This window comes from Balaenoptera acutorostrata, chromosome 13 (genome assembly GCF_949987535.1).
Source record: "Balaenoptera acutorostrata chromosome 13, mBalAcu1.1, whole genome shotgun sequence".
Lineage (NCBI taxonomy): Eukaryota > Metazoa > Chordata > Mammalia > Artiodactyla > Balaenopteridae > Balaenoptera > Balaenoptera acutorostrata.
Window position 1 is genome coordinate 77,229,669 of NC_080076.1, and position 27,497 is coordinate 77,257,165.

Below are 27,497 nucleotides of genomic sequence, written 5' to 3' on the forward strand. Positions count from 1 at the left end.
CTAAATACTTTGACTATGACCTTACCTATGAGATAGATTTTGTGTCTTTGAAACCTGTGGCATAATGAACTATAATTACAGACATTTCAAATTCTCAGTAGTTTTTGCTTAATCAGAGTCAAAGGCAAAATTTGCATTTACTTGTGGGAGAACCTTTCAGTGAAATTTTAAGATAAAACTCAAGGCCTATTCCTCACTAGAGTGGTTGAGACATGATTTATACAGCTCGACTAAACTTAAAGATGAGCTGTCTTCAGTGTAGGCAAAATTACATCCTTATGGAGCTCATTGTAATGTTGATCACTGAGAAGGAAGGATTTTGTTGAGAGAAAAGTTGGAAGTTGGGGACCTAGGGTTTGTTTAAGAGGGTCCAGGTAAAGGACCGAGGCACAAGAGGCTGGAAGGTACTGCGCTCTGGAAGACTGCTGCCTCTTGAGTTTTGACGCATTGATGTCACACATCCATTATCTCCTGTTTTCTGAATTATAATCCCTGTTATTTTCAGAAAGCCCAGACCCAAATACTTTTAAAAAATGGGATCCTATCCTACATGCTCCATTTATTTTGGACTCCCTCCCTTTAAGAAGATGCTATCTTAATTTATTTCATGATCATCTCCTCTTTTTACCCCCTTCACTGGCTGCAGCTCTCCTCACTTTGTTCTTGAAATTCACTGCTAACTTAGTGTACAACTTTCCATATCCTTTTCCATAGTCATGTAAGTATATATATAGAGAGAATACATTTAGTGTGTTTTAGGGGTAATCTTTTAAAAATGAGCTCAAATTATTTATATTCCTTTGAATCTTGCTTTTCTCTGCATAGTGGCAAGCTCAGCAAGTCATCCTATATTTCTAAATCATTTCTTTTCATGAATGCATAGTATTCCATGGTATTTTGTTAAGTATATTCTACAGTTAATTCAACCATTTTCAATAGTTGGCATGAATTTTGTTTCCATGGTTTTGTTTTTAGCCTCTACAAATAATACTGCCAACAAAATACTTCTAAATACACAAATCTGAATATAGTACATCTAGGATTTTCTTCTGGGCCCTATTCTCCAACTATGCTATCTTCCTGTTATTCCTTTCTCTTCTCCACCACTCCTCTTGGCAGAATTCTACTCTCAGGATGACTGACAGACATGTTCAGGAAACTCACACCAGGTGAGAAGCACCTCCCAGTATCATGCTTCAAGCAATCCTGTTACCTTGAGTTAATTCAAGCTTTGGCTGCTTGTGTTGTGCTGGTTCTGAGAGACAGTAACTCCACAGCTAGAATTCATTATTGTTAGCAGGGGATAAGGCTGAGGTGAGTTATGGGAGCCTGCCCCTCTCCTCTAAGGCCTTGCAGAGGTAGCTTCAGAGGACATCTCTCTATGAAAAAAAAATTAACAAATTTTCCCAGACACCACATTAAGGGTTTAGGAATAGTACGTTGGGCTTTTGGGCCTTCTGCTCCTTCAATGCACTCACTAAGATGGAATCTAAACTTCTAATCCAGGCATAGCACTTCCTATACCACTGGCCAACTCTAGGGCTATTTAGAGAGGTTGCCCAAATCATTTGGGTTTTGAAGTCATAGTGATTTAGGTTTGAATCTCTACTCATCTTTCTTAGCAGTGAGTTTGGATAACTTAATTTTACCCTATGAACATCAGTTTTTTTCAACCATAAAATCGGATAAATCATAAATATCCTGCAGGGTTATCGTGTGGATCACTAATATGTAAAACTTTTAGACTTCTGCTCAGAACAAAATAAAGTCAATAAATATTTGTCCAGGTTACTATTGTTTTCCTTTGTTGCATATCATATTAACAAATTAGGCCTTTATAGGGTATTTCCTGCCCATCCTACATCCTCTTAATCTCCACAAGTCATAACAAGTTATAAATCCCAGAAATTTCTAACTAGGGTCTACCCTGAAATGAGGACTCAGTTTATGCTTTCCAAAGATTCCACCTACATTTAACTAGATCAAACTGTCTTCTTTTTTGTAATACTTATCTTCTTAAATGAATATTTATGGGAAAAAAACCTGTCAGGAAGTTATACAAGAAGAGGGAACTGGTAGAGTGGGCAGAAGAAGGATCTTCAGAGAAGGAAAGTAAGGAGCTGAGTTAGCCTCAGCGTATGTGGTTTTGCCTAGAGTTTAGTGGTCAACAAGTATTGACTAATAAGTCTCTTATCGGGGCCCAGCTCCATGGTTGAGCTATTCACATTCATACCTGACCATCCATTAGATGTCCCAAACTAGTACTTTCTCATGTCTTTTCTTTATTTTTTCAATTGAAGTATAGTTTATGTACAATGTTATATGTTACAGGTAGACAGTATAGTGATTCACAATTTTTAAAGGTTATACCCCATTTACAGTTATTATAAAATATTGGCTATATTCCTTGTGTTGTACAATATTGTCTTTTCTTATTAATAACACAAATGTCTTTGAGGTTAATAGAAATAGCTCAATTTTATATATGAGACTCAAAAGGAGAACTGTTTGGCAATGTCACATAGTTAATTAGTAGCAGAGTCAGGACTGGAATTGTAGGTCATTTGATTTCACCGTCAGTTTTCTTTTTGGTATTAGTGATGTGCTGGAGCAAGTTAATATTGCTGGTGAAAGCTCATTGTAGCATATCTTACCAATTCTGTGTTCAGTGATATCACGTTGGTAGCTTGAAATTGGCCATGGTGGTGGGAGTATTTACAGCACAGAAATAGGTAAATCATATAAATTTGAGTACCAGTTGTCAAACACTTACCAGCATATCACCACAATTATTTCTGGTAATACAAAGAAATTATAAACCATGTTCCCTGAATCCAAGGAATTTATAATCTATCTGTCTTTGTAGACAAAACAATATTATATGAACCCAACTGGTTGTGATATGTATAGGACTAACTGTAAGTTCATTAATAGAATAATGTAAGTTCATAACACCAAATAACGGTCAATTGATCAAATGTAGGCGATAAATCCATGGACCTTGACCTACCCTAGAATTATGAATCAAGATTAAAATTGAGGGACTTCCCTGGTGGTGCAGTGGTTAAGAATCTGCCTGCCAATGCAGGGGACACGGGTTCAATCCCTGGTCTGGGAAGATCCCACATGCCACGGAGCAACTAAGCCCGTGCGGCACAACTACTGAGCCTGCACTCTAGAGCCCACGAGACACAACTACTGAGTCAGCGCCCCTAGAGCCTGTGCTCTGCAACAAGAGAAGCCACTGCAAAGAGAAGCCCGTGCACCGCAACGAAGAGTAGCCCCCGCTCGCCGCAACTAGAGAAAGCCCACGTGCAGCACCGAAGACCCAACACAGACAAAAATAAAATAAATTAAAAAATAAAAAAATTTATTTAAAAAAAGATTAAAATTGAGAAACTAATGGTCAATATATTTACTGTGAATTGCTATTAAATATGAAACCTAACCTCAACACATTTGTTCACTTTTTCATTGATTCATTCTTTCATTCAAGCTTTCACATTCAAGAAACATTTATATGCCAGGAACTGCGCTAGATGCTGAAGATAAAAACACAGATTCTGGATGTGGAAAAACTGGAACTTCTACATATCATTGGTGGGAATTTAAAAATGGTGTAACCACGTTGGAACAAAGTTTGGCAGTTCCACAAAATGCTAAACATAGAGTTACCATATGACCTAGCAACTCCACTCCTATAAACATATATATCCAAGAAATATGAAAACATACACCCATACAAAAATTTGTACACAAACGTTCAGAGCAGCACTATTCATCCCCAAAGTGGAAACTATGTAAATGTCTATCAACTGAAGAATGGATAAATAAAATGTTGTATAGCTATACAACAGACCATTATTCAGCAATAAAAAGGAAAGTAGTATTGATACATGCTACAGTATGGATGAATCTTGAAAACATTATGCTAAGTGAAAAAAGCTAGTCACATAAGGTCACATATTATATGATTCTATCTATGTTAAATGTCCAGAATAGGCAAATCCACAGAGACAGAAAGCTGGGGTGGAAGAAGCTGAGGGGGAGAGTGAGGAGGGACTGCTAACCAGAACAAGTTTCTTTTTGGAGTGATAAAAATGTTCTAAAATTAAATTGTAGTGATAGTTGCACAATCTGCACAATATTTATTCTAAAAACTTTTGAATTGTGAGCTTTGAAAGGGTGAATTTTGTAGTAGCTTAATTATACACCAATAAAGCTATTTTTTAAAGTAAAAAAATTAGGGAATTCCCTGGTGGTCCAGTGGTTAGTACTCCACACTTCCACTGCAAGGGGCACGGGTTCGATCCCTGGTCGGGGAACTAAGATCCTGCAAGCTGCGTGGTGTGTACCAAAAAAAAAAAAAAAAAAAAAAAACAATTATAAAAGTAAAAATATTAAATATAAGGCTAAAGTTCCCTTTTATCAGTAGTCCTAATCACTTCCTAATCCTCCTCATTGGGAACCATTATTATCAGTTTAGTGTATTTGTTTCTAGACCTTCTTTTAAGGTAGAAAGAAAATATATAGCATTGTTTCATGTATGTAAGTATAACATAAATAGTACCATGCTTTTTTTTTAACTCATTATGTCTTGAAGATGGGTCCATTTTATATATAAGCTCCTCAAAGAAAGTGCTCTGGTGGGATCTTGGGCATTATAAATGCTTACTATATTTGATGTAATTCAAATAAATAGCATCAAGATATTTGGGGAAAGGCATTGTCATTTCTGCAAAGGATTTCATGCCTGGCTAATTCACTGGACCTCTATGGTGGGTTAAATATTCCTGATGATATAGTAAGAACTTTGTTACAATCTTCTTCAATTAAAAAAAAACTTTGTTCCAGCAAAGGGTTGAGAGTACAAGCCCTGGGACTTTGTATGGAGGAGCCATACTGGAGGTAAAATAAGAAACAGGAGAGGGTCACATCTGGAAAGCCAAGTGCAAAAGTGTTTCAAGGAGTGATCAACAGTATTTATGTAGGTGATTAACCAAAAAGCTTAACTAAACGGGATTCTAAAAATTAATATGAACATACTTTAAACAACTTGAATATTCATCTATTGGACTATTGTTTGATGTGGTAGGTAAGAACCTTTATTTCTGTTTGGTTCATTAATGGAAGTAAAATGTAAATGGAGAATGATTCGTGATTTTTTTTTAAAGAGCCTTTCTGCCATTTACAGTTGTTGTGTTCACACCTAATGCTATAATATATATTTTCAAGTAGCTTTTCCAAATCATTTGACTCAATGCAAAAACGTTTTCTCTTTACAGTCACATTTTAACACTTTATGTAATATTTAATTGGGTACTATAGTCATAGGTACCATAGTCATAAGTATAACTGGCACAAATAGGTTTGGAAATAAACATAACTTGGTACTTGATGGAAGCAGATACGTAAGGAAAGTAGATATTAAAGTATAGCCTACTAATGCTAAATGTCCAGTGAGTTGTGACTGTCACTGTTTTACAGAAAGAATGGAGAACATCAGTTAATGAAATGAGTAGGTAAGTGAAGGGTAAGAGAACTTCCAGTACATACCAAAATATTAATGTTAAATGAGTATGTTGGGCATTATAGGATACTTTAAAACAATTACAGGTAGTCATCACCCCAAACTTGTAAGGTCAATTAGGCTGCAGTTAAAAAATGTGTCCTGAAAAGACAGACTCTTCAGCAAGTGCTGTTGGGAAAGCTGGACAGCGCATGTAAATCAATGAAGTTAGAACACACCCAAAAATAAACTCAAAATGGCTTAAAGATGTAAATATCAGACATGATGCCATAAAACTCCTAGAAGAGAACATAGACAAAACATTCTCTGACATAAATCGTAGCAATGTTTTCTTAGGTCAGTCTCCCAAGGTGGCAAAAATAAACAAATGGAACCTAATCAAACTTAAAATCTTTTGCACAACAAAGGAAACCATCAACAAAACGAAAAGACAACCTACGGACTGGGAGAAAATATTAGCAAATGATGCAACTGACAAGGGCTTAATTTCCAAAACACATAAACAGCTCATACAATTCAATAACAAAATACCAAACAACCCAATCAAAAAATGGGCAGAAAAGCTAAATAGACATTTCTCCAAAGAAGACATACAGATGCCCAACAGGCACATGAAAAGATGCTCAACATCGCTAATTATTAGAGAAATGCAAATCAAAACTACAATGAGGTACCACCTCACAGTGGTCAGAATGGCCATCATTAAAAATTCTACAGGGCTTCCCTGGTGGCGCAGTGGTTGAGAATCTGCCTGCCAATGCAGGGGACGCGGGTTCGAGCCCTGGTCTGGGAGGATCCCACATGCCGCGGAGCAGCTGGGCCCGTGAGCCACAATTGCTGAGCCTGCGCGTCTGGAGCCTGTGCTCCGCAGCGGGAGAGGCCGCGATGGTGAGAGGCCCGCGCACCGCGATGAAGAGTGGCCCCCGCTTGCCGCAACTGGAGAAGGCCCTCGCATAGAAACGAAGACCCAACACAGTCAAATATATAAATAAATAAATAAATAAATAAAAACCAAAATTTAAAAAAAAAAAAAAAAAAAAAAAAAAAAAAAAATTCTACAAATAATAAATGCCAGAGAGGGTGTGGAGAAAAGGGAGCCCTCCTACACTGTCGGTGGGAATGTACCTTGGTGCAGCCACTATGGAAAACAGTACGGTGATTCCTTAAAACACTAAAAATAGAGTTGCCATATGATCAGCAATCCCACTCCCAGGCATATATCTGGACAAAACTCTAACTCAAAAATATACATGCACCTGAATGTTCACAGCAACAATAGCCAAGACATGGAAGCAACCTAAATGTCCAGCAACATGAACATGAATGGATGTTCATGAATGGATAAAGAAGATGTGGTATATATATACAATGGAATACTACACTCAGTCATGAAAAAGAATAAAATAATGCCATTGGCAGCAACATGGGTGGGCCTAGAGGTTATCATACTAAGTGAAGTAAGCCAGAAAGAGAAAAACAAATACCATACGATATCACTTATATGCAGAATCTAAAATATGACACAAAATGAACTTATTTATGAAACAGAAATGGACTGACACACATAGAAAACAAACTTATGGTAACCAAAGGGGAAAGTGGGTAGGAGAGGGATTAGGAGTTTGGATTAGCAGATACAAACCACTATATACAAAATAGATAACCACAAGGTCCTAATGTATAGCACAGTAAACTACATTCGATATCCTGTAATAAACCATAATGGAAATGAATACGAAAAAGAATAGGTATATATATGTATAACTGAATCACTCTGCTGTACACCAGAAACTAACACATTGTAAATAAAGTATACTTCAATAAAAATAAATAAGCAAATAAATAAATAAAACTGGGAAAAATTCATGGGAAAGGGGAAATCCTAGGAAAGTTCTCAGTCAAAAGGGAATATGTGAAGGAAGTTGATAATAATATCCTGTGCTTGTGTAGCACTTTTTATTTTACAAAGCATTTTTACAAATATTATTGAATCATCAGAAAAGCTCATATAGATATTATTTCCACTTTACAAACAAGAAGCTGATGCTCAGAAGAGTAAATGACAAAAATAACAAAATTTGCAAATAAACAAACTGAGTCTTGAATTCGGGTTTTCTATGTTAAAAAAAAAAAACCTTTCAGTAAGGCTCCATATCACAGTCCATGAAAAAAACTGATTTACCATAGGATGTAGCATTCAATTTCTTACAGGCTACGAAACAAATTTAAATATAAGGAAGGGAGATTTTCAGAAGGTGGCAGCACCAGTGCAATTTTTTAAAATCTCAAATCACCCCATAAAAACAGACAAAGCACTATGATGGTAATAAATCAAACCCTACAAACAACAACAAAAAAAGGTGATAAGTCATCTTACAAACCCCAAGGTATGGTGTATAAGGACAAACTCTGATAACTCCAAGACCCAAGTGGTAAATAGTAACTGCCATGGAGAAAGCAGAGAGAAGTAATGGGATGCCTATTGGACCTGAGAACAGGAAAAAACCAAATATCCAACAGATACTTGCTGGAAAGCATAGTGAGCCAATTTGAAAAATAGTACCTGAAACTGAAGTTTCGGACACTTCAATTCTGGGGAGAATGCAAGGGGTCGATTGTAAGGGGTGAAGGGGCCAGAGAAGTCTGAGGTCTACAACTTTAAAAATTAAAGGACAAAGTATTCTAGGACAAAGTCTTATGCTGGGGAGAATCTGCTATAAGTAGAATTCAAATTGTCCAGGACAAAAAGGCAAAGGAAAGAGATTTTAAGTGGAAACACTTTCATTGTTTCACTAATTAATATGTTATTTGGCATTACATTTTGGTAAATGGTCTTTACCATGTTTATGTAGTATCTTTGTTTTCCCATTAAAGTTTTAAAACAGGAATAGTCAGTGAATTTTAACAACTTTTTGGCATGCATTCATATGTTTATATTTATTTCTCCTTTAACTTTTTGTGTGATGAATTACAATGATACATTTCTTAATGCTAAACTCATGCTTATGTTTCTGGCATAAATTCTTTTTGAGCATGGTGTTTTCCTTGAATATACTACAAGGTTCTATTTCTAATATATCTTTTAAAATTATTTTAATCTACATTCAGAAAAAGTGAAATTTATTTCGGAGCTTTTAAAAATGCCATCTTTATCAAGTTAGGGAATTAAGATTATATTACCTCCAGGCTTCCCTGGTGGCGCAGTGGTTAAGAATCCGCCTGCCAATGCAGGGGACACGGGTTTGAGCCCTGGTCTGGGAAGATCCCACATGTCGTGGAGCAACTAAGCCTGTGAGCCACAACTACTGAGGCTGTGCTCTAGAGCCCGCAAGTCACGACTACTGAAGCCTGCGTGCCTAGAGCCTGTGCTCCGCAACAAGAGAAGCCACCACAATGAGAAGCCCGCACACCGCAATGAAGAATAGCCCCCGCTCGCCACAACTAGAGAAAGCCCACGTGCAGCAACAAAGACCCAATGCAGCCAAAAATAAATAAATAAATAATTTTAAAAAATTATATTACCTCCATAAAGAATTTTTCATATTTTCCTTTGGATTTTAAAATTTAGCGATGATAGAGTTGCACAAATAGTTTTGTATAATTTAAAATCCTCTGTACCCATATTATACATTTCTACCTTATTCATTTTTGCACTGTGGTAAGAACGCAACAATTTTTTTTTTTTTTTTATAAATTTATTTATTTTATTTATTTATTTTTGGCTGTGTTGGGTCTTCGTTGCTGTGTGCGGGCTTTCTCTAGTTGCGGCGAGCGGGGGCTACTCTTCATTGCGGTGCGCAGGCTTCTCATTGCGGTGGCTTCTCTTATTGTGGAGCACGGGCTCTAGGCGCATGGGCTTCAGTAGTTGTGGCACTTGGGCTCAGTAGTTGTGGCTCACAGGCTCTAGAGCGCAGGCTCAGTAGTTGTGGCGCACGAGCTTAGTTGCTCTGCGGCATGTGGGATCTTCCCGGACCAGGGCTCGAACCCGTGTCCCCTGCATTGGCAGGCGGATTCTTAACCACTGCGCCACCAGGGAAGCCCGAACGCAACAATTTTTAACAAAAATTTAAGTGTACAACACAGTATTTTTTTTTAATTGGGGTATAGTTGTTTTGCAGTGTTGTGTTAGTTTCTACTGTACAGCGAAGTGGAGTTCCCTGTGCTATACAGCAGGTTCTCATTAGTTATCTATTTTATACATATTAGTATATATATGTCAATTCTTATCTCCCAATTCATTCCCACCCACAACACAGTATTGTTGACTCTAGGTACAATGTTGTACAGCAGATCCCTAGAAATTATTCATCTTGCTTAACTGAGACTTGATGTCATTGATTGGTAAATCCCCATTTCCCCATACCCCAGCCTGTGGCAACCACCATTCAACTCTTTGATTCCATGAATTTGACTAATTTAGATACCTCATATAAGTAGAAAAATGAGGTATTTGTATTTCTGTGACTGGTCTATTTTACTCAGCATAATGTCCTCAAGGTTCATCCATGTCGTCATATGTTGCAGGATATCCTTATTTCTTAAGGCTGATAGTATCATATGTATATCACATTTTCTGTATTTGTTGATGAACATTTAGGCTGTTTCCATATCTTGGTTATTGTAAATCTTGGCTGCAATGAACAAGGGAATGCTAATATCTCTTTGATACCATGCCACCCCTTTCTGGCTTACAAGGTTTCTGCTGGAAAAAACACTGAGAGTCTTTTGGATGTTTCTTTGTATGTGACAAGTCACTTTTCTCTAGCCTCTTTCAAAATTCTCTGTCTTTGACTTTTGACAATATATGCGCCTCAGTGTGGATTATCTTTAGATTCATCTTGCTTGGTGATCTCTAGGGTTTGTGGATCTGTATGTCCACTTGCTTCTCTATATCTGGGAAGTTTTCAGTCAATTTTTTGAATATGCTTTCTGGTCTTTTTTTCTCTCTTCCGACTGGGACTCCTATAATGGTTGGCTTGATGATATCCCAGAAGTCCCCTAAGCTTTCTTCACTGTTTTTCATTCTTTCTGTTTTCTTCACTGACTGAATTATTTCCAAAGTTCACTGATCCTTTCTTCTGCTTGATCTAGTCTAATGTTGAACCCTTCTAGTGAATTGTTTTTCAGTTCAATTATTGTGTTCTTCAGCTCCATGACTTCTGTCTGGTAGTTTTTAATATCTTCTATCTCTGTGTTGAAATTCTCACTTTGTTCATGCATTGTTCTCTTGACTTCAGTGAACATTTTAAAAACAATATTTTTGGATTCTCTATCAGGTAAATAATACACGTTCATTTCATTAGGGTCAGTTTCTGGAGATTTATCTTGTTCCTTTATGTGGAACATCTTTGCCTGATTCTTCATATCTTTGACTTTCTGTGTTGTAGTCTGTGTATCAGACAAACCAGGCACCTCTCTCAGTCTTCATAGGCTGGCCTCATACAGGAGAAGACCTCCACCAATAACTCTGGCCAGAGATTCTAGGGGCCTCTACCAACTCTTTCTCTCCCCAGGAAGCAGCAGGCATCTGTGGTTCTTATATGCTTGCTTTGTGCTGAGCCAAGGGGAGGAGCTGTCTTTAATTTTTGCCAATTTGATTACTGTGTGTCTTGGCATGTTCTTCCTTGGATTTATCCTGCCTGGGACTCTGTGCACTTCCCGGGCTTGGGTGACTGTTTCCCTTCCCATGTTACGGAAGTTTCCAGCTATTATCTCTTCCAATATTTTCTCAGGTCCTTTCTCTCTCTCTGTTCTCCTTCTGGGACCCCTAGAATGTGAATGTTGGTGTATCTGACGTTGTCCCAGAGGTCTCTGACTATCTTCATTTCTTGTCATTCTTTTTTCTTTATTTTGTTCTGTGGCAATGATTTCCGCCATTCTGTCTTCCAGGTCATTTATCCATTCTTCTGCCTCACTCATTCTGTTATTGATTCCTTCTAGTGTATTTTTCATTTCAGTTATTGTATTCTTCATCTCTTTGTTCTTTAGTTCTACCAGGTCTTTATTAAACATTTCTTGTATCTTCTTGGTCTGTGTCTCCATTCTTTTTTCCAAGATCTTGGATCATCTTTACTATCATTACTCTGAATTGTTTTTTGGGCAGATTGCCTATCTCCACTTCATTTAGTTGTTCTTCTGGGGTTTTATCTTGTTCCTTCATCTGGTACATAATCCTCTGCTGTCTCATTTTGTCTTACTTTCTGCGATTGTGGTTTCATTCTGCAGGCTGCAGGGTTGTAGTTCTTCTTGCTTCTGCTGTCTGCTTCCTGGTGGATGAGGCTGTCTAAGAGGCTTGCATGGGCTTCCTGGTGGAAGGGACTGGTTCCTGCCCACTAATGGGTGGAGCTGGGTCTTGTCCCTCTGATGGGTAAGGCTTTGCCAAGGGGTGTGTCTAGAGGGCTATGGACTCAGGAAGACTTTAAGCAGCCTGTCTGCTGATGGGTGGGGCTGTGTTCCCACCCTGTTGGTTGTTTGGCCTGAGATGTCCCAGCACTGGAGTCTGCAAGCTGTGGGGGTGGGGTCAGGTCTTAAGAAAATGGTGGCCTCCAGGAGGGCTCATGCCAATGAGTACTTCCCAGATCTGCTGCCACCAGTGTCTCTGTCCCTGCAATGAGCCACAGCTCCCCACTGCCTCCACAGGAGACCCTCCATTACTAGCCCAGTCTAGTAGGCCTGGCCCAGTCTCTTATGAGGTCTCTGCTTTTTCCCTGGGTCCTGGTGCACATGAGACCTTGTGTGCGTGCTCCAAGAGTAGAGTTTCTGTTTCCCCCAGTCCTGTGGAATTCCAGTGATCAAGCCCTGCTGGCCTTCAAAGCCAGATTCTCTGGGACCTCCTCCTCCCATTGCCAGACCCCCAGGCTGGGGAGCCAGACGTGGGGCTCAGTACTTTCGCTCCTGTGGGAGAACTTCTGTGGTATAATTATTTTCCAGTTTGTGGGTTGCCCACCTGGCAGGTATGGGATATGATTTTATCATGATTGCACCCCTCCTACCATCTCACTGTGGCTTCTTCTTTGTCTTTGGATGTAGGGTATCTTTTTTTTTTTTTTAATTAATTTATTTATTTATTTTTGGCTGTGTTGGGTCTTCGTTCCTGTGCGAGGGCTTTCTCTAGTTGTGGCAAGTGGGGGCCACTCTTCATCGCGGTGCACGTGCCTCTCACTATCGCGGCCTCTCTTGTTGCGGAGCACAGGATCCAGACGCGCAGGCTCAGTAGTTGTGGCTCACGGGCCCAGCTGCTCCGTGGCATGTGGGATCCTCCCAGACCAGGGCTCGAACCTGTGTCCCCTGCACTAGCAAGCAGATTCTCAACCACTGCGCCACCAGGGAAGCCCAGGGTATCTTTTTTGTTAGGTTCCAGCACTTTTTTTTTTTGGTCAGTAGTTGTCAGCAGTTAGTTGTGATTTTGGTGTTTTCATAAGAAACAGTGAGCTCACATCCTTCTACTCTGCCATCTTGTCTCTGTCTCAAGTTAAGGTTCTTGACAAGAGCTTTTACTTTTGATGAGGTCCAATTTATGGATTTTTTTAATGGATCATGCTTTTGGTATCATGTTTAAGAATTCTTCACCAAGTCTTAGATCCTGAAGATATTCTATGTTTTCTTCTAAAATGTTTCATATTTTACATTTATATCTATGATCCATTTGAGGTGATTTTTGTATGAAGTGTTAGGTTTAGGTTGAGGTTCCTCTTTTTTGTCTATGTATATCCAATTTTCCAGCACAATTTGTTGAAAAGATGCTCCTTCCTCCACAGAATTGCTTTTCCCCTTTTGTCAAAAATCAGATGACCATACATGTGTGGGTTCTCTATTTCTGAATTCTCTATTCTGTTCCATTGATCTATGTGTTTATCCCATCACCAATACCACACAGTCTTGAAACTCAGTAGAGTGGTCCCTCCCATGTTACTCATTCCCAAAATTATTTTAACTATTCTAGTTTTTTTGCCTTTTAGAAAATATATATTCACAATAAATAAATATTTCACAATGTGTACATATATATCAAATCATCATATTGTACACTTTAAATATATAAAATTTTATTTGTGAATTATACCACAATAAAGCTAGGGGGAGAAAGTTGAGAAGAAAAAAATGCCAAGAGCTTGATAGAAAAAGGGGAAAAAACATTAACCGACAATTATTAAAAGATATAAAAATGGCCTTTAAACATATTAAAACATTTCAAATTCACTCAAAATCAGAAAAATACAAATTAAACAATACCGACCTGCTACTTATCACCTATCAGTTTGGTGAAAATTAAAATGTATGGCATGGCAATATATTCTGTTGCTTAGACTTTGGGGAAATAGGCACTCTGATACACTGCCAATGGAAATGAAAACTGGCAAAAACCTTCTGAAGGGGAATTTGGCAATATCAAACAAAGCTACATATGCAATTAGCATGAACACTACCTTCTCATTTCTAGGAATTTTCCTCCACAAAAATATATGTGTGTAATATTATTTGCTGATGATAGTGTATAATTTCAAAATAATATAAACAATGTAAAAACCCATACATAGGAGAGTGATTGAATAAATTACGGTACATCTATAAAACTGAATACTATGTAGCTATAAAAAAGAGAGAATGAGGAATATTTCTATAAACTGATATGGAGTGATTTACAGGATGTATCTTTAAGTTTAGAAAGGAAAGTGGAAAATATTATGCTACATTTACATAAGAAAAAAGGGGATACAAGGAAATATATATGTATCTGCTTATTTGTACAGAAAGAAATACAGGAAAAATAAACCAAGTACTATTGAGATTGATGAATGAAAAGTGGGTGGAAAGAATAAGGACATGGGAACAGGTTAAAGGCTTTGAATACACTTTTTTGTATAGTACTGACTTTTAGAATCATGGAAACATTTCACATACTCCCTCCAAATCATCAGCAATATCCCAAATGTGGGGGCAAACCAGAATGAAATACAAACAGTAACATATGACCCTAACTGAATTAAAAATGAATAACATGACCATACTGAATAGGTCTGGATAGAAAAGTACCAATCTAAATAATTTTGGGAAACATTATTGCAACCTCATACTGTCAGGCTAAAGAACTGAACATATTGGGTTGACCAAAAAGTTCCTTTGGTTTTTAAGTAAAAATAAAAGACACATTTTTCCTTTTCACCAAGAACTTTATTGAACAACGTATTCACCATTTTGTTCCACTACCTTCTGCCATTTTTCAGGCAACTTCATAATTCCATCTTCCCCAAACTTTTTAATCTTTTTGAGCAAAGAACTGCTCCAGGTGCCTTTTACAGTCTTCCAGGGAATTGAAACTTTTTCCATTAACTTTTTCCATTAAGAGAATTTTGTAAAGACCGAAATAAATGGAAATCCGAAGGTGCAATGTCTGGTGAATACGGCAGATGAATCAGAACTTCCTAGCCAAGCTGCAACAGTTTTTGTCTGGTCATCAAAGAAACATGCAGTCTTGCATTATCCTAATGGAGGATTATGCATTTTTCTGTTGACTAATTCTGGATGTTTTTCGTCAGGTGCTGCTTTCAGGTGGTCTAATTGGGAGCAGTACTTGTTGGAATTAATCGTTTGGTTTTCTGGAAGGAGCTCATAATAGAGAACTCCCTTCCAATCCCACCATATACACATCATCACCTTCTTTGGATGAAGACTGGCCTTTGGTGTGGTTGGTGGTAATTCATTTCACTTGCCCCACGATCTCTTCCACTCCACATTATTGTATGGTATGCACTTTTCATCACCCGTCACAATTTGTTTTAAAAACAGAACGTTTTCATTATGTTTAAGTAGAGAATCGCATGCAAAATACGGTCAAGAAGATTTTCTTCACTTAACTTCTGTGGAACCCAAACCTCAACGTGAATAACATAACCAAGCTGGTGCAGATGATTTTCAACGCTTGATTTGGATATTATGAGTATGTCAGTTATCTCCTGTGGTATAACTTTGATTGTTCTCAGTTAATGTCTCGATTTGTTAAAAATATTTTAATTAATTATTTGGCTGTGCTGGGTCTTAGTTGCAGCATGCAGGATCTTCATTGCAGCATGCGGGATCTTTAGTTGAGGCATGCGAACTTTTAGTTGCAGTGTGTGGGATCTAGTTCCCTGACCAGGGATCGAACCCAGGCCCCCAGCATTGGGAGCACGGAGTCTTAGCCACTGGACCACCAGGGAAGTCCCTAATATCTCAATTTGATCACTATCAACTTCAACTAGTCTACCTGACCATGGAGCATCATCCAGCAAAAAATCTCCAGCACGGAACTTTGCAAACCACTTCTAACACATTCAATCAGTCACAGCACCTTCTCCATACACTGCACAAATATTTTTTTGCATTTCAGTTGTGTTTTTACCTTTCTTGAAATAATAAAGCATAATATGCCGAAAATGTTGGTTTTTTTCTTACATCTTCAATATCAAAATGGCTATACAAAAATTCAACAATTTTGATAAGATTTTTTTAAATGCATGCTGATATGACAGCTGTCATGATACAATCTACCAAAATTGTTTCAAATGAAGTTAGAGACAACTAAGCACTACTAGAGCCATCTTACAGAAAAATCTGAACGAACCGTTTGGCCAACCCAATAAACACCGTTCTACAGTTCATATATTTGCTTTTCACAGAGGCATGGGTTAGTTACTCTAAAAATACTTTACATGTATTCTAGGATTGAGCAAATAAACAAACATATTGTGAATAATAAAAAAAAAAAGGAAAAGGATGGGACGTTTGAAATGGGCTGTATGGTACAGAGTAGGGAATGGTGCAAAAGGCATTAAACAGCAGAGGCCTGTGACCTACCCAGAAATCCACAAACCTCTGCTCTGGAACTTAAGTTTCAATGACTCAAAAGAGTACTGGATGACAGGAGCGGAAGGCTGTTCCATGGGAACTGGGACTAAGGGAAGAGGTTATATATTTTTCTTTCCTTGGGGCCTGATCCTGGCTCGTTGTACTGGCTGGGCCTCTGAAAGTTTCCTCTCCTTGGTATACTCCTCTATGAAGACAGTAGGAGCTCAGCTAAGAAGCACTAAAACTGTTGTTCTTTAAGGGTGGTTGCAAAGTAAGGACACTCCAGAAGAGAGAGAGCTCAAGAGAAGTAGGAAGAGACATAGTCAAAAGGTAGGTGTCATCATGTAATACTCTGAGGGTGGGAGCAGCTATCCTTCTGGCAGGCAGCATAGCTTTGATCTTTGGCCAAACAACTGTGTCACTGACAAAGATCTGGGTCCAAGGGAAGACAACTCACAGACAGAGGTCTGGGATCATTTCCTGTTTCACTTGGGCCATGACAATGACAACCCCAGTTAGTTACTTTGCCTGCCCCCTGTCTTGTCTTCTATGAAATCAAGTGGTCATGGATAAGGTTTGGAGTGATGTTTCTTCAAGGAATGCCGTTTAGGGCATTTGAGAAAGGGCCCTTCCCATATTAAGCTGCATGTCACTTTATTGGTAATTGTGACTATTCTTCCAGGGATGCACTGTAGTGGGAATCTCTTTATTATGAAACAGTCTTCCCTAGGAACCTGATGATGTTCAGAGAACTAGAAGAAAAAGCAGAAAAGGTGTCCAATGTCCTGTTCAAACAAGGAAAATGGCATACTATTAAGTTGAAGCAAAAGAAAGAATTATTTGTCAAGAAGTTCCCTGTTTATACACATCAAAATGGGAAACTAGTTTTGCTTTTATTCAGGATGACTGAGTATTCAGAGGATGACCTGGATTCTTTTGTGACAATCAGCACTTGCTCAGGGCAAAAGGGAATCCTGACCTTAGATGGCACTGTCTTTGGTATCAAGCCTATATATATTGAGCATATGGTTTACAGCATATCTTTAAAATCAGGTGAGTCTTGTGTAATCCGTGGAGATAAACAAGAGGAGCTCTTAAGCACTTCACAATTTCAGAGAAAAATAGAACCTTCCTCAGTTCCTATGCCCTATATGTGGCCACTTCCCAAGTATGTACAAGTTAACTGTGGTTGACAATAAGTGATTCCAAATGTGGAATAATATGTTACCAAGACCACAAAGATGTTAATAGATGTTCATGCTCTGGTCAACAGGTACACGAAGGATATAATGTGAAAGCGGTGCTTTCTGGGTTAGGGATATGGATAGAGAAAACTCTTGTGAAAATCTTCCTGAATTTGCAGGAAACACTTCAAAATTTTAAACACTGGAAAGACTGGTATCTCTTGAGAGGGGTGAAACATGCTGCTGCTCATGTGATTATTGGCCAAATTCTTGGGAAGTATGAGGACCATGCATTTCTCAGTGTTATCTGCACTGCCAAGAATGCAACCAGTGCTGAATCTTTCTTTCATGAAGATACACCACATTTCACAGCTTTCATAGCTCATGAGGTTGGCCATGACTTGGGAATGAAGCATGACCATGTGGCCTGCAAGTTCCATGGCCAGCACCTCTGTACTATGCATGAATTTATTACTGTAGATATGGGCTTCAGCAACTGCAGCTTCCACTATTTCCACCAGCTGTTGCATAAGTACAGAGAGGGCTGCTTATTTAATAGAACTGAGCTCCAAAACTCCTTTTGAAAGCCATATTGTGGGAATAAGATATTAGATAAAGGAGAAGAATTTGACTATGGCAGTGTTTTTGACTGTCAAAAGGATCACTGTTGTCTGCCCTCATGCCAGCTGAGGAAGGGTTTAAATTATGCATTTGGATCTTGCTGCAAAAACCGCAAATCTCTAAAAGCAACCACAACTTGCCACCTCAGTGTGGATAAGTGTGACCTCCCAGAATACTGTAATGGCACCCCCAAGTGCTGCCACACGGATACCTACAAGCAAGATGGCACTCCTTGCAAGGAACAAGGTTATTGTTGCCAAGGCTGGGGTTGAAGCCTAGAGAATCTCTGTGTTAAAATCTTTGAAAAGGGCACAAAGGTTGCCCAGAAAAGTTGCTAACATTAATGAATACCAAGGGAGACAGGTTTGGAAACTGTGGCAGTGAATCTAAAGGGATATTTAAAGTCTTCAGCAAGTGCAAGGCCAAAGGTATAAAAAGTGGGAGGCTGCTATGTGAAAACATCCAAAGGCTCCTATGCTTTGAAAAACATCAAACACCCAGTTCCCCATGCAGAACACGTGGTGTTGGGGTGCAGAGATTTTTTGAAGCTACAGACTGGGCTGATGAGGAGGAGGTGAAGGATGATACAACATGTGGTTCAAGGAAGATCTGTATTAATCAAAGCTGCATAGATACAACTATACTCCACTATGACCATAAACTGGACAAGTCATGGAGTCATGGGAGGGGTATTTGCAGAAATTTTAAGAACTGCCACTGTATCTATGTCTATGCCCCTCCTACATGTGAATTCAAGGGTTACGTAGTTTGAATAGTGGCCCTCCTACTCTCAGTATGATGAAGAGTTGATAATCCCAATCTTGCCTAACATTTTATTATTTTTCATTCCTACTATCTTTTTGTTTGCCTACATCTATAGAATATCTAAGACCAGTGTCAATGCAAAAAATTCATCAGAGAAGCAAGATGAACAAACCTGACATACATTTGATAATTATCTTCTTTCTGGTAATAAAGTCAAATATGAAGTGATACCGATAGGACATTTTAAGAATTGGACTCCTTAATTCTGGTGTTCCTCAAGGTCTACGGAAATGAGAATCTTGCTTCCATCTGTCTTTCTATATGCTGAATTCTTATTAGTTTTTAAATTAAAAGAAGTTAAAGCAGCTCTCTAGGTAAAGCAATCTTTCTTGTTCTGTGCTACCCAGTAATCTGTGCTATACATCTTGGGAGGCCTCAAGATGTGTTCTTGACATAGTGAAGTCAGGTTACCATCCATAGTAAGGCTGAAGCTCATGGCCTAAAACCTAAAGAGCTATTATTGAGCTCCCTAACATTTCTATTGAGAACTCCTTTGGAAAGATCTCTGGAACTTACTTTTCAGAGTATACTGTCTAATGCCCCATTATAATCTACCCTGTCAATTTTCTCTAACCTTAAGGATTTTGCCTTGCACTGACGAAGGGAATTTATCAGGTGAAAAACATCTGATTATTAGTTCCAGATGTTTTAGTTGATTGTCATTCCAGTTTTTGTCCATTTGGCTTTCCCCTTTGTTTTGGCATCACAGTATCTGATGCCCTGGTCTCAGTTTGGCCTTGTTAATGACTTAACTGGAGAGACCAAACATCACTTGTTATGTGACTAAAGAGGAAGAAACATTAAACATTCCTACCCATGAATGAGCCTCTTCAGTGTGGGAATCTTTTCTTTCCCCAAAGGTTAAATTCTACTTGTTAGTCATTCATTCATCTGTTCATTCATTCAATAAACATATATTTAGCACTTACAGCCAGATTGAACCATGTAAAATTGATGATATTAGACCATTTTCACCTACAAAAATGGCAAGTTCATATGGTTCAACCTAATTCTACGTGGTTCAACCTAATTCTACGTCCAAGCACTATGAAACCTACCTTGGGTTTTTGCTTATAAATGAGAGTTGAGAAGTTTTTGATTCAGAGTTTTGGTCCTGATTTCTCTTAAATCTTATTATCCACGGTAACTTCAAAAGACTGGCCTTAATTTTCTGGAGCAGGAAGCTTCCTATTGTTAAGGCCTAGAATGGCATGGAATATGTAAGAGACTAGGATGTGGTGTGTATGAGGATCCCACTATCACTTTTTTTTTTAATTAATTTATTTATTTTGGCTGCATTGGGTCTTCATTGCTGCATGCGGGCTTTCTCTAGTTGCGGCGAGCAGGGGCTACTCTTCTTGCGGTGTACGGGCTTCTCATTGTGGTGGCTTCTCTTGTGGAGCACAGGCTCTAGGTAGTGCGGGCTTCAGCAGTTGTGGTTCGCGGGCTCTAGAGCGCAGGCTCAGTAGTTGTGGCGCACACACTTAGGTGCTCCGCGGCATGTGGGATCTTCCCCGACCAGGGCTCGAACCCGTGTCCCCTGAATTGGCAGGCAGATTCTTAACCACTGCGCCCCCCCACTATCACTTTTTTTGACAGCTTCTGTCCTTGCTTCTTCTGAGTTTCCAAAACTCTTCAAAGAATGTAAACCCAAGACTTTGTACAACCAAAAGGAGAGTAATAGCAATGTGAAGACCTGAGAAAGTTGTTGCATGCCACACTACTTCCCCCACAACCATGGAGTAGAGAGCTTGGAAATACTTTATATAAATAATAACTTGGAATTTATTTCTTGTAGAAGAGACTTAGACAAATCTAATATTTATTGAAATAATATGAGTCTATCTCTTAGGTGGAAAGTGGTTTCATCTCCCTGAATAGTGACTTTACTTCTGAATCTGAGAATAATGATTAGATCCCACCCACTTCACCTAGAGTAGCTACTAACCATGGCACTACATTCCCTTTCACTTCCGTAGTTTAAGGCACGGTTAGAAAAGACTTAAGATGTTCTTCCCAAACACTCTTCCCAAACCATTAGTGTAGAATCATTCCAGTTCTGGATGTTCCAATTCTACAGTTTCAAAGAATGGTGGAGGTGCTAGTAGCAAAAGCAATGGTAGACTCCAATGGATCTAGGCCCCTGCTATAGAATCTCTTCTGTGAGCATAATAATGGTGTCTGGGTGTCTGCATCATGCCGAGCCTCTTGCTTTAGTTGGTAGAACTTGTACTGTGTCCAGCCGTATACTCCACAGTTGAGCAGACCCTGAGATGATGCTGTTAGAGCCTGGAGGAGATGAAGGGGTGATGGAGCCCATCCTTCAGGTTTTCAGAGAATTGGGGAATAGTTTCCATTCCTTATTTATAAATCACTGTTATATTTATTCTATCTCAAAAATCAAAATCTGGTGTCAGTTTTTAAAAAATATTTTTCTAGCTCTTCCTGAACTCACTCTTCACACCGTACTTTGTTATGGATGACTTAAGAGTTAGTCATATTTCTTAGTATATACATAAGGATAATGAAGTCGTTTCAATGTCCCTCCTTATTGCCCCATTTCCCAGGTTAGGCTTGAAGAAACTGCCCTATCACCATAGTTAGATAGCCCAAAAAACCCTTCTTAAATCTGATAAAGGATGAAAAGAGAGAATCATTTTTTCTTTACTTCTTTCTCTCCATTCACCTGGAATAGCTAATTTACCCCATTCATTTCACTCTGGGTGAGAGAGAATCATGTCACTATCAGAGTTTCATAAGAACATTATCTGGTAGATCTTGTCTTTTGTTACCCATCCCTTAAAAAAAAACACATCAATGAAATGAAGTAGGCCTGAGATATACATGCTCTGGAATGCATGGCAGCACTTTCACAAAGGTATCTACCTCATCTGTGAGGAAATTTCCACATTCTTCAAAACTGAATATAAATAATATATTTTCTCTCTTGCAATGCAGAAAGAAATACCCTAAGGGAAAAAATTGTGCTTACTGAATAATGGCAATGTAAGAGAACAGGATAAGACAGTATAAGAACAGAAATGCTGGATGTTGAAGGTGTTACCTGGAGAACATAGAGGGCCATGTGAAGTTTGGTGTCCTGTGGCTTAGTCATCTTTATGATCATCAGAATGACAGCTGTGAAAACACAAAGTATAAATCTTGCTGCCAGCCCTGGCTGCCTAAGCATAATTTTTTTCAGTATACACACCTAAGCATTGTGAGAATTATAGGCATAATGAAGACTACCAGTGAGATTAACCAGTTATATAAACCACTGGCCTCAGATCTCCAACCGCTATTCCTCATTGATTAAACTTTGCAGATTATTAGAGTAGCAATGGTGGCAAGACATACTACAGGAAGATCATAAGCTACAATTCTTAACTTCTTATGTTTACCAAGCCCTTTCATAAACATTATCCTATCTGATCCTCACACTTTAACTTTATGTAGTAGAAAGGGCAAGTGTTAATATCTCTGAGTTCTGTCAGTACATTTCCTCTCATATCATCTCACATCTAATTCTCTTAATTTCTAAAACATAAGAAGATACGGGTGGAATGAAGGTAAATTTTACATGCTGGACAGAAATTTGTAGTCATCCTTCTTGGTGAGACTATTTTGCTTGACCACAATCTAATGGTTACCCTTTTCATTGCCCAAATCTTTCCATTAAGATACTCACCTGGGCCCCAGCAGCAAAAGAAGGCCACTGGGTAGAAGCGTACTCGCTGCTCCACAATGTGAATCACTGCCCACTGTTCACTCCCCAGAAAGCCAGTCGATTTCAGAAACTTCTTATAAAGTGTCTGGGCTTGAATGAGTAAGACCTAAACATGGGTATAGCGGTGAGTAGTCTGCCTAAGGCTTACTAAAACTTCCCAGGTCTAGTCTATCATTTTGGAGAGATCCTTCTCTTAGGATCTGACAGCAGGAAAGACCATCCTCCTGTCTTTACCATCTGAGACCAGGCTTTTTTTGAGAGAAAATTATCTCTAGAGTGATCTTTTGCTTGGCCAGGTAAATGGACAGATATTAGTCAAACTATATATGTTCAATACATAAACCTTACATCAACCCTCAGGCTTTTATTTTTCTCAATGAGGTTAATCACAATATGCATGGGAAGTTAAAACTAAGATCTAACCAGGTTCTCTTTTAAAACACTTTATTAAAGGCTGTGCTACAGGGAGATCAGCTCGGTGCTTTGTGACCACCTAGAGGGGTGGGATAGGGAGGGTGGGAGGGAGACACAAGAGGGAGATATGGGGATATATGTATATGGTGAATTACATATACAGTACAGCTGATTCACTTTGTTGTAAAGCAGAAACTAACACACCATTGTAAAGCAATTATACTCCAAAACAGATGTTTAAAATAAATAAATAAATAAATAAATAAATAAAGCTTGTGTTAGAAAGTGTTCTGTGCTTAATACCCCTAAAATAAATACTTTAGCACTGTGACAGAGCTTAAATTCTCAACTCCCAGAAAAAAAAGTTTTAGGAAGTCTCTTCTTGCCCTTAGATGGAAAACAGATTGTTTTTCCCTTCCATTTGGGAGCAATTTGAGTACAGTTTAGTTAATGAAATAAATATAAATCAGTTCAATGTCCTTTTTGTGGGGAGTAAATTAGGTAATAAAATCTGACCAAATCTGAAACTTTTCCTAATAATCCAGATCCACTCTGTAAGTTAATAACCCAATTAGTTAAGGTTAGCCATGTAGTTTCCTTTCCCCACAGACAGAGGAATCATAAAGAGGCTTGAACTTATTTGAGAATATTTACATCTAGTAGAATCAGTTCACCGTTTGCTGATTACAAAAGAATCAGAATGCCTGTCCTGAATGCCCACTGAAGTCTGGGTTATTCTGAAGGAGCAAACAGGAATCCCTAGGGTGCCAGGTTTTGGGAGACCTGTCTCTCCTGTCAATCAGTTCTAAATGAAAACCATCAAGGCCATTTTAATATAAACTAGTCATTGTGCATTCTTTACAAAGCTGCTGATTTGATCTAAGCTATCTCTGTAACTTATTTTTGAATTGTCAAAGAAAATTTTCCACAATTGTATTTCATTCACAGATGTTAGCTGTGCTAGCAAAAAGAAAAAAACTGTGGGATAAAGTTGGTCTGCAACCAGATAGTTTATAATCCCTGAACTAGCATATGAAAAGAGGAGAAAATGATACTGAAAAGTAGATATGACAAATAAAAAGGCATATTCACTTGCCTACTGATTCTGTACTGGGCAGTTATATATAAATAATGTATTGTCCCATGGATGATTACTTGTCCATCATTCTCATGATGTCAAATGAGTATTTAATAACTGTCTGAGTCACTCAGCACTTTAAACCCAGTTAGACCTAGCATAAATGCAAATTTATAGTCAATAAAGAACTGAGAAAAGAAAACTCTTTAATTATTTAGAAAATTAAAACAGAGAAGATGTCCTGTGTTCCAGAGTATCATACTGTATAAAGAATATACCTGACACATACTAGTTTTCTGGTCTGGTCCTCCATGAGGATCCACAGGAACACATTATTTCTAGAGTGAGCATAATTCTCACATAATGAATATAGGCTCTTTTCCCCACTTATCATTTGATCTTGGGAAGTCCAAAAGACTGAGGTAGTAATTAAATTATCAATATCTACTAGACACTTTCTTAGTTCTAGGACTATAAAAAGTGCCTCTCCGCCCCATCTTTCCCAGGCCTGGGAATACTGCCCCATCCCACCCAACCGCCCCCTCTCTTTCCATAAAGGCAAGTAGGGTGGCACCATACCACAATGGTGAGGAGGCTGAGTAGAAAGCTGGCCAGGAAAATGATAAGCCCGTAAAAATAAAGTGTGCTACAGACTGATGTGTTGGCAGAAGGCAGGACTTTAGCCATGGCTGTTGGTGGTGAGTACATCAGGATACACCTAGGAAGAGAATCAATGGTCAGGAATGCTGCTACAGGTATAAGACCAGAGAGGTACCTATTTGGTGTAACAAAAGTTAATGAGTATGTAATTTAACTTATCATTTAGCTAAGCCTTGCCCATAACACCTTGTTCCTTCTCACCGACACATTATCATCTAGTCATTTTGTGTTATATTTCTGCTTATATATTTTTGGCCTTGACTGTACAACTTGTCCAAAGCCCATTTCAAATACAAGCACCTTGGCCAGAATGTATGCACAAAGTCTTCTTCAATCTTTATTTACAGAAAAGAATAGGTGTAGTCTATCATAAAAATGATAGGTTTGGTCCTTACTTACCTGTGGCTCTGGCTGAAGTTGCGGAAACATTCACTGGCATTGCCCAAACAGAATACAGGTATCATCAATAGTAGAGGTATCAGGCTGGGAGGAAGAACACTTATCACCCTAATATTCAGACTTTTTTATGCCATTTTCCCTTTGCAAAATATTCTCCTGTCCTTCTTCCAACTCCATCACCCCACCCACTCTCCACAAATACATATACCTTTAATTCCTTCAAGAAAAGTACCTCAAAAACTTTAAGTATACCTTCTTTTCAAGTTCCTGGGGAAGTGGAGTGGGGAATGTATTTTATACCTGGGTGAATAAACCCTAACAGAGTTTCACAGAGAGTCTCTGGGAGCTGTATGATCAGATTAAAAATCCAAGTGGGTAATCGTGAAATGAAAAATCTACCAAGGAGCTCTGTGATAAGTCTGTTTCACTTTTCATGGTGACCAGTAATAACTTCATTCTCATCAGCTCCTTCCTGAGAGCTTTTCCAAAGCTCAGCTTTAAGCAACCAGTTATTTATCCAGCTAAATATATCCAGATCCCTATAAGAGGAAAAGATCTAGGAGTAAAAGTTATAAAGTCTAAAACCAACTCAATGTGACTACCACTTTAGATGAGATCCAGATCCTTTCTGAGCTTAATAATTTTAAGAGTCTCACCCAATGTTATAAAGGTGAATAAGATCTTGAAAACCACCTATTACAACTTTTCATGATATATGAAAAGGAATTAGAAGTCAAAAGACTTAAAGGGAAATATTTATTGAAGGTCACATAGTTAATGGCAGAATTGGGACTAAAACCCAATCTGAAACTTCAAATTGCTTGCCTATTTTACCTGGGAAAATGGAATCAATGATCACACATTTGTTTCTTACTTAGTAAAGCTCTGTGAGGACCCAGGAGTGACAGAATCAATGGAAATAAGGGCATTGTCCTCCTATTTGTTCCTACCTAGACCCAAGACTAACGAGAGTCTACACCCTTGCTAGGAAGGAAAGCAAAAATCTTACCTTGACAAAATGATGGCTGTTTGACTAACTCGACAGGTATAACCTATAACCTATGAAAAGAATAAATTTGAGTAATGTCTTAGGATATTGCCAATCATATTACAATAAATACCAGGTCATCACTTACCATTTGATAGTACAAAAATTCCCAACAGCAGGTTTGCTTCAGTTAAGCAATATTTGATATAAAATTCAATGAAATAGGGGGCTTCCCTGGTGGTGCAGTGGTTAAGAATCCGCCTGCCAATGCAGGGCACATGCGTTCGAGCCCTGGTCCAGGAAGATCCCACATGCCACGGAGCAACTAAGCCCGAGTGCCATAACTGCTGAGCCCGTGCTCTAGAGCCCGTGAGCCACAACTACTGAAGCCCGTGTGCCTAGAGCCCATGCTCTGCAACAAGAGAAGACACTGCAATGAGAAGCCTGCGCACTGCAGCGAAGAGTAGCCCGCGTGCAGCAACGAAGACCCAATGCAGCCAAAAATAAATAAATAAATAAATTTATTTTAAAAAATTCAATGAGAAAAACTATGGCACTGGATTGGAGAAGATGGCGGAAGAGTAAGACGCGGAGATCACATTCCTTCCCACAGATACAGTAGAAATACATCTACACGTGGAACTGCTCCTACAGAACACCCACTGAACGCTGGCAGAAAACGTCCGACCTCCAAAAAGGCAAGAAACTCCCCCCGTACTTGGGTAGGGCAAAAGAAAAAAGAAATAACAGAGACAAAAGAATAGGGACGGCACCTGCACCAGTGGGAGGGAGCCGTGAAGGAGGAAAGGTTTCCACGCACTAGGAGCCCCTTCGCGGGCGGAGACTGCGGGGGGCAGAGGGGGGAAGCTTCAGAGCCACGGAGGAGAGCGCAGCCACAGAGGTGCAGAGGGCAAAGCGGAGAGGTTCCCGCACAGAGGCTCGGCGCCGAGCAGCACTCACCAGCCCGAGAGGCTTGTCTGCTCAGCCGCCGGGGCGGGCGGGGCTGGGAGCTGAGGCTCGGGCTTCGGTCGGATCGCAGGGAGAGGACTGGGGCTGGCGGCGTGAACACAGCCTGAAGGGGTTAGCGCACCACAGCTAGCCCGGAGGGAGTCCGGGAAAAAGTCTGCGGCTGCCGAAGAGGCAAGAGACTTTTTCTTGCCTCTTTGTTTCGCGGCGGGCAAGGAGAGGGGATTCAGAGCGCCGCCTAAACGAACTCCAGAGAAGGGCGCGAGCCGCGGCTATCAGCG

The 27,497-nt window shown here is 39.1% G+C and overlaps 1 protein-coding gene across 4 annotated transcripts in view; it reads right to left on the reverse strand.

Annotated features, from left to right (window-relative positions):
- Positions 1–13,651: 13,651 nt before the first annotated feature.
- Positions 13,652–27,497, reverse strand: part of TMEM116 (transmembrane protein 116) — a 108,236-nt gene continuing 94,390 nt past the window's right edge. For all 4 annotated transcript variants that reach the window (XM_007170908.2, XM_007170907.2, XM_007170906.3 and 1 more), the window contains 6 exons: positions 26,272–26,321; positions 25,263–25,346; positions 24,783–24,921; positions 22,673–22,817; positions 22,049–22,122; positions 13,652–21,273 (listed from right to left, as the gene is read on the reverse strand). In XM_007170908.2, coding sequence (XP_007170970.1) covers positions 21,067–21,273; positions 22,049–22,122; positions 22,673–22,817; positions 24,783–24,921; positions 25,263–25,346; positions 26,272–26,321 — 699 coding nt within the window. In that variant the 3' untranslated portion in view covers positions 13,652–21,066. The remainder of the gene's footprint in view (positions 21,274–22,048; positions 22,123–22,672; positions 22,818–24,782; positions 24,922–25,262; positions 25,347–26,271; positions 26,322–27,497) is intronic.